This window comes from Phanerochaete carnosa (genome assembly GCF_000300595.1).
Source record: "Phanerochaete carnosa HHB-10118-sp unplaced genomic scaffold PHACAscaffold_3, whole genome shotgun sequence".
Taxonomy (NCBI): domain Eukaryota; kingdom Fungi; phylum Basidiomycota; class Agaricomycetes; order Polyporales; family Phanerochaetaceae; genus Phanerochaete; species Phanerochaete carnosa.
The window spans coordinates 3265563-3276362 of record NW_006767630.1 but is presented as its reverse complement, the minus strand read 5'-3'; the positions used below and the strand labels follow the sequence as shown (position 1 = coordinate 3276362).

The 10800-nt window shown below is 52.1% G+C and overlaps 4 protein-coding genes across 4 annotated transcripts; 2 read left to right on the top strand and 2 right to left on the bottom strand.

Moving 5' to 3' along the window:
* Positions 1 to 570: 570 nt before the first annotated feature.
* PHACADRAFT_159605 (uncharacterized protein) lies at positions 571 to 1750 on the bottom strand (the record flags this gene model as incomplete). The annotated part of the gene is made up of 3 exons (XM_007393738.1): positions 571 to 1111; positions 1177 to 1529; positions 1667 to 1750. 3 exons carry the CDS (start codon positions 1748 to 1750, stop codon positions 571 to 573), a joined length of 978 nt encoding a protein of 325 aa, XP_007393800.1.
* Positions 1751 to 2437: 687 nt separating this feature from the next.
* On the top strand, positions 2438 to 6070 carry PHACADRAFT_140452 (uncharacterized protein). Its single transcript, XM_007393737.1, has 11 exons — positions 2438 to 3763; positions 3824 to 3858; positions 3912 to 4072; positions 4134 to 4254; positions 4303 to 4400; positions 4458 to 4554; positions 4665 to 4805; positions 4860 to 4875; positions 4937 to 4985; positions 5050 to 5081; positions 5132 to 6070. The coding sequence occupies exons 1-11, from the start codon at positions 3705 to 3707 to the stop codon at positions 5427 to 5429; spliced, it is 1107 nt and encodes a 368-aa protein (XP_007393799.1). The 5' UTR covers positions 2438 to 3704; the 3' UTR covers positions 5430 to 6070.
* Positions 6071 to 6200: 130 nt separating this feature from the next.
* On the top strand, positions 6201 to 8433 carry PHACADRAFT_182807 (uncharacterized protein; the record flags this gene model as incomplete). The annotated part of the gene is made up of 13 exons (XM_007393736.1): positions 6201 to 6813; positions 6874 to 6908; positions 6959 to 7119; positions 7223 to 7230; positions 7305 to 7449; positions 7473 to 7601; positions 7631 to 7659; positions 7695 to 7852; positions 7907 to 7946; positions 7984 to 8032; positions 8089 to 8120; positions 8178 to 8272; positions 8294 to 8433. The coding sequence occupies exons 1-13, from the start codon at positions 6587 to 6589 to the stop codon at positions 8431 to 8433; spliced, it is 1248 nt and encodes a 415-aa protein (XP_007393798.1). The 5' UTR covers positions 6201 to 6586.
* Positions 8434 to 8700: 267 nt separating this feature from the next.
* On the bottom strand, positions 8701 to 9456 carry PHACADRAFT_91134 (uncharacterized protein; the record flags this gene model as incomplete). Its single annotated transcript, XM_007393735.1, has 3 exons — positions 8701 to 9083; positions 9141 to 9324; positions 9385 to 9456. Coding segments are annotated over 3 exons (639 nt in total), but the record flags the coding sequence as incomplete, so codon positions are not given.
* Positions 9457 to 10800: the final 1344 nt, after the last annotated feature.

Sequence of the window (10800 nt, the reverse complement as noted above, 5' to 3'; positions counted from 1 at the left end):
TACATGGGGGAAGGCGTCGGTCCGTCGTCGCCCACAGCGAGCACGCAGGCGGGAGCGATGGCGCCGTGTGTGCCATCAGGGGATGGCGGTGTTGGTGGCGGGGCCGATGGATGACGCTCAGATAACGGAGCCATCACCGTGATGGAGGATAGCGCCCGGGGCATATCGCTCGGGGGGGCTTACAGGCGTAGGAGGGGTCTTCCAAATGCATACTTGGTATATTTTAGAAAGATATCAGCGTGCTAGTGGCTCTTACGCAAATTGCGCGAATTAGCGTGGCAAACAGGGGGGGGTATGTCACGCTTATAAGTTTTAAAATACGTAAGCTCCAGGTGAAAAATACCTTATTTCCAGCCTGCAGTGCTTCGGGCGACCGCGGTGCGTCGGTTGTGCCACTTAGTACCCTTCGACGACTTCGACGACTACCTCAGTTTCGCTCATACATCCGCCCGAGCTGTGTAAAATTACTGGAAAGAGCAGACCGTTTATGTACCGAGCTACTGCAGAACCCTCTTCACCTTTCCCCCCGGGGCCGTCCGATCAAAACAATGACAGGCCGCTCACCGTACGCTACGCGGGAGGAATAACTCCAGGCAGAAACGCGCCACCGCCTTTGTTCTTCTCATACCACTCCCAATCATGAGCGAGCAGAACATGGACCTTTGGGACCTTGAGCAACGAGCCCACCCTGCGGATGTGCTCGATGGCGATGTCCTTGTGCTCATGCGCGCAAAGTGATTGTCCGCTTGCGTCTATCTTAAACGCAACCTCTTTCTCGCCAGTGAGCAGACGCGTGTCGTACGCAGAGTCGCCGCCGAGGAAGATCCACGAGCCGTCGCGCGACGTGCGCGCCAGGACGTTGATGTGCCCGTCGACATGACCCGGCGCCTCCACGAGATAGGGGCTGCCGTCACCGAAGTAGTCATACGCGCGAGGAAAGGGGCCGACAGACATCGAGAAGTCTGACGACGATAGGAAGCGCGTGCGCTCGACTGGGATTGATTGCCAGATGGCTGACTTTGGGTCGGTGGGATACCCAGATTCGATGAGCTCCCGGCTGCCTGGACCGACGATGAAAGTCGCATTCGGGAACGCATCGGGATTACCGATGCTACAAACAATGAAAATCGAATAGTTAATAAACTTGACGTGTAAGTTAAGCAGCAGACTGCTCACTGATCAAAGTGCAAGTGGCTGAGGATGACGGTCTGCACCGCCTCCGGGGGAATGCCGCCTGCCTTCAGCGACTCCTCGGCGCTCTGAGGCACTGTAACAGTCCCAAAGACTTTGAGGATGGCGTGGACTGGGGGAGGATAGGCCTCGATATCGCGACGTAAGCCCAGATCAAAAACCAGGTGCGTGCCGGAGGGCTTGTGGATGATGGAGAAGGCAAGAGCAGGGCCTCTGACGACCTCCCCCGAAGTCGCACCTTGGACAAAGTAGATGAGAGGAAGGTTGATTATGCCCGCTTCCAGCGCGGAGACCTCGACGTATGCCTGGTCAGGCTGAGGTTTTGGCAGCGAGAAATCCTAAGTGGTCATGGTGCGTGAGCCTAAGGTCGACTTCTTTCAAAACGCGGTGTACGAGACTCGACTGGTGACTGACAACTGCAAGGCCTCGTATATATCACTACATCCCGGCTAGCTGGATTCCAGTGTGTACGTACTCGTGCGACGTCAGCGTACGACGTGGCAGCAAACCCTACTGTCACGTGCCCAGAAGTCGGCCAGTCTATGGCATTTTGCTCCATACTTGTGAGGAGGGGGGGTTGGACCCTCTTACAGCTTACAGACTAGACTCTGCGTTTGCAGACATGACTCGGATTAAAAGCACAAAGCATCGCGCGAAGTTACCATTTTGGGACGACGTCAGAAAAAATTTAATTATTTCCCGAACCAGCTGGAAACTCCGCATGCGCCGTTGCACTTGCTCCCCCGCCCTTCATCTCGCCAGACGCATACAGTGGCCTGGAAAAACGGAGCCCATGGTGCTGTCCGATGCCTGAGATTCGAGTGAAATAGGGGTCGACGCAGGTATACGGTGGGCTCGCCGACGTTTAGTGTACAGTATACGGGGCAATTCGCTAGTGACCAAGAGTGACGCCGCCGCAACAGCGGCCGACTGGGACTCTCCATTGGCAGCAAATTCGTCCTCGTCTTCCAACGGCTGCCAGTAGAGTGTTAAGTCGTCTACAAGTGATAGCGTGTCAGCGCTTGCACTTTCAAACTCCGCTTACAAAATAAAATATTCCATTTCTTCGCGATCGACCACTGGGACAACCGCACTGCGGATCTTTTTGCGTCTCTTGTATAGATGCTGACCACCCTTGGCACTGCGCCGTCAATGATCAGACGTCCTACGTGGTCCTAAGTGTGCGTTAGCAACCAGAATAGCCGCATGTCTACTGCTTTCTCAGCTACTTACTGAAAACATGGCAGCAAATCTGACGACGCAAATGTCAGGTTGTTTCATCAAAAAACACGCAAGAGACGTACGTCGCTCCAAGCACAGTCTCATACCTAATAATCCACACCAGCCATTGCAAGAGTCCTACCGACTGTCACGGCTTACAAGAATCCCCAGTACCGAATCTTGTCAAATCCATGGGCCCGCATGATATTCAGCATGTCCCTCGCAACCAACGCCGTGCCAACGTACGGCGTAGACCGTCTGGTTCACGAGCGTCCCGAACACCTGGGCCTTGGCCCACAACCGTGGCACGGCGTCGGCCATCGTGTTCGGCGCGGGATCCTCCAGTGCGCGCAGGCGCCACGTTGCGTCCTCGGCTTAGCCCTCGAAGACGACAAAGGGTAGGGTCATGCGCGAGACGCCACTACTGCCTGTCAGACTCGGGATGAAGGTAAGAGTGATGGATACGACGCACTGCGGGTCGAAGCCGACGATGTCGAATTCGTCGCTAATGGGCTTCTGGAAGGTGGCACCCAGCCCGACGACGGAGCCGACGCCCGAGCCACCGGGGCCGCCTGTAGCGCGCAGCACCCATGAATAAGCGGAAGTAGCACAGAAGCGTGACTACATGGCTCATACCAGGGTTGAAGAGGATCGGGCCTTTGTAGTTCTTGTCGCCCGGGAAGAACTCGTGATACTTTCTTTGGCGCTACGGGCACAGCGGTATAATGTTTCCACCTCCTGAGAACATCAGCCTAAGCTGCCATCGATAACTTATCAGTGGTGTGTAGGTCACTGTTCTAAGAGAACCCCGCGGCTATGGACACCCGAACGTGGTGTATTACAGCGGCACTTTCTCGTTGGCATAGCCCATTTTTACTCAGTCATCAAGCACTCCAGGCCACAAACAACATCGTGTCAAGTACACCTATACGCGTATGTAGGTAGCGTTCGAACCCTTTGACATATCTAGCGCACTAACCACTGAGTTTGCGAATTTCCATCGAGTATCAATGATCCCAACTTCCAGCTGTCCTCACCCAAAGTGGCTGTTGGAGCTCATGCCCAACCGGCAATGTATTGTGCTTGTTTGTGCCCTCAGTATGCCAGGTGTCAGATATTCTGCGATGCAACTGACGTTTAGACGGGAGCTTATACGTAGGTTTCCGTGCTTTTGACTTCGCCATGTGCACACCCAGTGCAGCGCGAGTACAAATGCACGGGACGCTGGTGGTCATCAGTGCCGCGCTCTTCCTTCACCCGATCAGCCAAGGCTCCCAAGGCTCTTGGGACGTATGTTCCAGACATCCTCGAAGACGGTGTTGACCGATCCCGGTACATTCGCGGGTGACGCGTGAGTCATCAACAAATATGCGGCACTGCGTGCTATACTCATATTTGAACGACTGGCCAGAGCAGTGCAGAACTATGTTTGTGCGGCGATGATGAGTGCGTCTCGAACCGTGCGCGACCTACTAGTGGATAGCTAAACCATCTCTCAGCTCTCATACTCTGGGACCATGTGATCACGCTCTCAGGGGAGATCCGCTTCATCTGGCGACGAAAGCTGTCGTTGGTCACTGCTCTTTTCATCATAAATCGGTATGGCGTACTTGTGTACGGCGCTCTTGCGATTGCTACGGAGTTCGTGGACGGTCAAGCTGTGCGTCTTCGTGCTTCATAAATGTTGTACACAAGCTGATGAAAACTGTGGACTTCCAGAGGTCCGTCCCTTGGCCATCAATCAGGATTTCTTGCACACAGCTCACGTTATATACCACAGCTGTACTTACTTGACTCGAGTCACGGAGACTATGGTCCTGCTGCTGATGTTATTGTTTGGCAGTGAGCATTCTCATAACACTCCGGGTACGGAAGCTGATGGCCTATTAGTCTGCTCTGCACTCCGAACATACGCTCTCTGGAACAAGAATCTACAGCTCTTCCTAGTTGTCCTCACGTTAAACCTGATCCCATTTGGCGCCAACCTTGTACGCTTGCATCCTGCGTCCAAATGAGCGCCGACACTGATCCATGGCGATGTCAAGTACCTATACATTTCTGTGACACCTATAACAACCAGGGTTACGACAACAGTATCGTGTCTCTCATATATGCCCCTAACGGGTCATGAGCAAATACAGTGCGTGTGCAACGTATCTCACAAATAACTCTACATTCTCAAAAGTTTCTCGTACAGAAGTGAGTGGTGGAGTTGTTGTGTGCTCGATACCCGACCTGATTTCTACGCAAAGTGATAGCTGCAGCGCGAGTGTCAACCATACTAGTAGACATCATCGTGTTATCTGTGACGTTGATCAAAACCTTCGAGACTCAAAGGGTAGCGAACAGGTTGCACGTGCAGGTTCCGCTCACCACTATGTTGATTCGTGACGGTCTGTAACTCTTGCCCTCTGCCCTCTGTTGTGTCTGTGCTGATCCCACTGCAGGCACGATATATTTCTTGTACGTCTTCCTCAGTCCTATCGCTTGGGCCTACCGCATTGGTATTTAATCTCCGTGTCAGGACAGTCCTGTCGATGAACATCGCCCAATTGGTCGTGTTTCACACAACGGTACACACTCTCCTGTCCTGGAATGGCGGTCCGCATTGCGCGCGTGCCTGACTCCGCTCCTTAGGAACAAGTCTACCTTATCTCCTTCATCTGCACGTGAGTCACCGGTAGCTGGCACCTTGCATTGTTTCTGACGCACCAAGAAGCGTTACTGCGATCCTGGTATCGCGTTTCTTCTTGGACCTTCGCGAGACCGCGACAGGCGGGCTGGAGTATAATACCTTCAGACCGGACGACTCCTGTGAGCGGACGACGCCCCTAGGCCGTGACCTCGAGGAATTAGTGCTAGACACACCGATTATCACAGAATGCGGGTCTACCTCTGACTCGCACGAGACCCCCGGGGGTATACAGGAGGTATGGGGACGAGTTGCACCTCAAATGCGCATGCTCGTTGAGAATCAATACTACCAGGTTCTGCGGGACAATGCAGCCACTCCGTGACTGGGTGATGCATGGTGATTGACGAGCCCAACAAGTCCGTCGGAGTTTACAGGCATATCTTTATCTTAGAGCGTTATTAATTCTGTCGTGATCGCCTGCGCTGGTCATCGCAGCACCCGGCGTGCAGAGCGGGACCTGAGCACTTCCTTTTGCTCAGGCGATGGGCTGGGCCGTTCATCTCAGGACACTGAGAAAGTGCCGTTCACGAACCTTGCGTGGTCTGTAGACCTCTCATCAGAACCGCCTTCAAATTTGGGCCCTCCCTGTAGGTTCAACTGAGACAAGATTAGCATGAAGAAGTTTCGATCCAGGGGACCAGTATCAATCGACCATTTATCCCTCAAGAAGCCAGTCCCCACGGAGTTCGAGAAATCAGTTTCGCTCACTTCTTCCAGATGCGATCAGAACCGCTACCAGCCTTGAGCTTAACGAGGTCGGCAACCCTCTCGCCTATAGCATAACATGATGCAGCCTGTAAACCACCGCTTCAGCGACGAATCTTCGCCCGGCGCAAGCGAACTGCTCACCGTACGGTCTGCTCACATGGCGAGACATCAGCGTTGTATATGCTGTCCGTTTCAATGCTGTATTGTCATTCTCTGCACCATACACATTGCAGAACGAACATCCTTTCCATCTGTTAGGACGGATGAAGACAAACCTGGTGCTCGTACCAAAGGGGTGGCTACTATATGCCCGTTGAGCCGTGGGAATAGCAGACCACTTTGATCGACCTCCGTAAGCCTTTTGTCTCGTCCAAATATCCAGACGGACGTCTGCACATCACTGGTGTACATGCAAATCGCTCTACGGAACCCTCTGAGAAAACCTTGTAGCTATGAGTGCTCGTCCCCGAACGTTGTAGAGGGTTTCCCCTTGGCATAGCCCGTCTTGACTCAGTGATCAGGAATTCCAGCCCGCAATCGACATAGTATTGTGCGAACCCGTGCGCATATGTGAGTGGCATTCTGGCCCTTTGACATGTCTGGTGCACTGTTCAAGAGTCCAGGACGTTTGCAAATTTTCGGGAAATAATAGCAATCCGGACTTTCAGCGATCCGGACTTCCGGCCGTCCTCAATTGCGGCTGTAGCCCAACCTAGCAAGATATGGTGCTTGTTCCTGCTCTCAGCGTGCTAAGCGTTAGAGATTTCAACGATGAGGCTGACGTTTAGACGAGAACTCACGCGTAGGTTTCCGTGCTTTCGCCTTCGCCATGTGCGCATCTTGTGCAGCGCGAGTACAAATGCACGGGACGCTGGTGGTCATCGGTGTCGTGTTCTTCCTTCACTTGAACAGCCCAGATTTTCAAGGCTCTTGGGACGCATGTTCCAGACATCCTCGAAGACGGTGTTGACCGATCCTGGTACATTCGCGAATGATGCGTGAGTCATCGCCAAATGTATTATGTTACATGCTATATTCATGTCTGAATGGCTATCTAGGGCAGTGCAGAACTATGTGTGTGTGGCAATGATGAGTGAGTCTCGAGCCGTGCACGACGAAGTAGATAGCTGAGCTATCTCCCAGCTCTCATACTCTGGGAGCATGTAATCACGCTTCCAGAGGAGATTCACTTCATCTGGCGACGAAGGCTGTCGAGAAGCACTGTCCTTTTTATCATAAATCGGTATGGCGTACTTTTGTACGGTGCTCTTGCGATTGCTACGGAGTTTGCGGACGGTCAAGCGGTGCGTCTTCGCACTTCACGAGCGTTGGACGTGAGCTAACAAAAATCGTCGGAACCTACAGAGGTCTGTCCCTTGGGCTTTGACCAGACTCTGTTACGTACAGCTCATGCAGTACGTTGCAGCTGTACTCATCTGACACGGGCCACGGAGAATATAGTCCTGCTACTGATGTTATTGTTTGGCAGTGAGCATTCTCATAACACTCCAGCTGCGAACACTGATCACCTATTAGTCTGCTCTGCACTCCGAGCGTCTGCCCTCTGGAACAAGAACCTGCAGCTCTTCCTAGCTGTCCTCACATTGAATCTGATTCCATTCGGCGTCAACATTGTACGCCTACGTTCCGCATCCAGATCGGCGGCGACACTGATCTATTGCGATTTCAAGCACTTATACATTTCTACGATACCTATGACAACCAGGACCACGACGACAGTATCATGTCTCTCATATATGCCTCTGACAGGTCATCAGCAAATACTGTGCGTGTTTAATGTATCTCATATACAAGGCTACATTCTCAAAGTTTTTCGTACAGGAGTGAGTGGTGGAGTAACCGTGTGCTCGATGCCCAGGCTGAGATCTGGCAAAGTGATAGCTACAGCGCGAGCTTCAACCATCCTCGCTGACTTTATCGTGTTATATGCGACATTGATCAAGACCTTCGAGACTCAAAGGGTCGCGAACAGTGTGCCCATGCAGGTTCCGCTCACCACTATGTTGATCCGTGACGGTCTGTAACTCCTGCCCTCTGCCCTCTAGTGTATGTATGCTGATTGGAATGCAGGCACGATATATTTCCTGTACGTCTTCCTCAGTTATATCGCGTGAGTCTGCTGCGTTAGGACTTAATCTCCGTGTCAGGACAGTCCTATCAATGAACATTGCTCAATTAATTGTGTTTCACACAACGGTACGCGCTCTCCTGTAGCATGCCACATTACGTGCGTACCTGACTCCACTCCTTAGGGGCAAGTCTACCTTGTTTCCTTCATTTGCACGTGAGTCACCGGTAGCTGACACGACACCTCGCATTGATTCTTTGACACACTCAAAAGCGTTACTGCGATCCTGGTATCGCGGTCCTTCTTGGATCTTGGAGAGATTGCAACAGGCGGGCTGAAATATGATATCTTCGGGCTGGGGGACGCTTGTGAGTGGACGACGCCCCTAGACCGTGACCTTGAGGAATTAGTGCTAGACACGCCGATTATCACAGAATGCGGATCTACTTCTGACTCGCTCGGGGCATCGCTTATAGACCTCTCGTCAGAACCACCTTCCAAATGGGACCTTCTTGATAGGTACAACTGAGACAGTGTTTCGTAGCCAGTGTTTATTTGAAACATCTCGTCGTTTGAGCGTCTTCATATGGAGACAACCTGGCATGAATACATTTTCGATCCAGGGTTGAATATATATCAGTCCTGCTAACTACACGCGAGAACACAAACCAATTATACAAGCAGTGTTACAGTAAATAAGTATAGGTCCTTCTAATACGAGGAATATATAAATAAATCATACACCATCTCCTTTCCATTTCCCGAGACCCACAAAACCTACATCCCTTCTGCCACATTAGAGGAATGTGATCTGGACGCTCGAGTTCGAGATCGTGACGGAAGTAAGAGTAGTGCCGTTCTGCTGTAGGTCGAAAATGGTTGCGCCAAGGAGGCCGAGAGAACCTGAAGGGGTCTCGGCAGATGCACCAGTGATGTTGATCGTACCAAAGTCGGTAATGGGGGTCGGATCGAATGAATCTATGAGAAAGTCTGCTTCTGCCAAGCACAGAGGGCCGGAAGTGATGGCCTCGGTGATGGTCTGGTTCGTGCTCTGGTTGGTAAAGACTGTCGTGCTAGACGTCGCGTTTGTCGCGGTGATGCTCATCGTGACGTTGTCGCCCTCCGAGATGATGAAGTCCGAGATGAAGTTGAAGCCGCCAGGGAAAGCCGAGGTAAAGGCTGTGAGGATATAGATGGTTTGTCAGCATGCGAGGAGGGCACGGAGCACGGACTGACCAACAAAGGTCACTGAACCATTCTGGATGCTGGAATCGATACCACTCAGGGTGCCGCCGGTTGAGCAGAACTGCCAATCAATGCCGATCGCGATGGCTGTGGAGTAGAGACTAGCCGGGTCCTGGCCCTCAGGCACACTAGGCGCCGTAACCACGAACGACTCGGTGGCACCTGTGAACATGCCCTATGCGGAAGTCAAGCCTGTCAGCACACGTATTGCACAGAGGCATAAGAGGAGACTCACTGCAGTCCCATTCAAGATGGCGCCAGCTAAGAATGTAGAGAACTGAGGTTGAGGGTTGGTCCTCGACTTGATTCCGCCGCGGGCACGACGAGCGATGCGGTCCTCGCGGCGGTCTTGGGGGACGGCATCGAGACAGCAGTCATTGCAGCGAGAGCCAGGACAAGAGAGGTGATGAAGTACATGGCGATGTGAGTGGTGTGGAGTCGAAAGAGCTGTGAGGCTGTCGAGCCAAGGAAGGCGAGGAATGTGTGGTTTGGCTATGGCGGTCGAGCGAGCTTATATACACCGAAGGCTTGTCCAGCAAGGACCTACGCGCCATGACGATCCTGCGGTGCATCACCATGCACAGAGCTTCGTGAGGCGGGGCAGGGTCTCGTCACGATCGCGGCCGTTGCGACTCAAAATGTCGCAAATTAGGGTTTCGAGCCTTGGGGCGACGTTTCGGACGTTTCAGACGGGATTGTGTTGACACAGCGGGCAAACTGGATGCAGGTTTTGCCTTACTATGATGGCCCCCTGGTTTATAAAGGCTCCTTGCTTTATAAAATCGATCTTGCTGCTGCAATATGCCCCCGGAGGTGCTGTGAATATTTCTTATGATGGACTTGTATTCATACTATAATATGACACCCATATTATGGCGGGTGTGCAGCAAGGGACGATATGATGTTTTTGTGGATGCTCGGAAGCGATCCAAAACTGGCCGAAAAATGCCACTGATGGCTAGATCCAACCAGATCTCGCTCACCAAATATTCTGGCAACTGCATTCATAGACTTTTGTACTTACACCAGACATGTCTGGTCAACATATTTGGTTTAAAAGGTGCTATGTACATGTATAGGGAAGGAACATTAGTGGAGCGTTACAATGAACGGGCAAGGCGTGATGAATTTGTCGCTCCGCCTGATCTCAGACAACTGAGGTTGACTTTGGAGAGGCGGCTCGGCTTCTCGGCAGAGGCACGGCTCGACGGCATCTGGTGTGACACTTGTTTGACGAAATTTATAAAAAGTGGTGCAGGACCTACTTTGTGCACCGGAAAGGATCCGCTGCTCTTGCAAAACCTCAATAAGATGTTATAAAAATACGGATATATAGCTAGACTGTGTGCACATCAACTCATGCAAAACCGCCCGCGAAGCATGGATGTGGTAAGCTACAGGATGCAGATTTTCCCAAATTTTATAAAGCAGGGTACCATCATAGTACTGTACCAAGACAAGAGTAAAACTCGCAACCTACATTTGTCTGTAAACGATACTGTACTGGATACATGTGTTCAAAGTTAACGTTCACGTGCGTTTCACGACACCCCGCCCCCTCACTTCACATCCCCTTGAAGCGTGCCTGAAGCAGCTTCAGTTTGGACTCGCTTTGATGGCAGTTTGACATTGGTTGAAAGGACTGACGCGG

Bases quoted from the DNA above. Each gene is read 5' to 3' on its own strand.
- PHACADRAFT_140452 (XM_007393737.1), top strand. From the start codon at position 3,705: ATGTTCCAGACATCCTCGAAGACGGTGTTGACCGATCCCGGTACATTC. The intron at 3,859-3,911 runs GTGCGTCTCGAA...ACCATCTCTCAG, and splicing joins TGTTTGTGCGGCGATGATGA to CTCTCATACTCTGGGACCAT. The intron at 4,073-4,133 runs GTGCGTCTTCGT...GGACTTCCAGAG, and splicing joins AGTTCGTGGACGGTCAAGCT to GTCCGTCCCTTGGCCATCAA.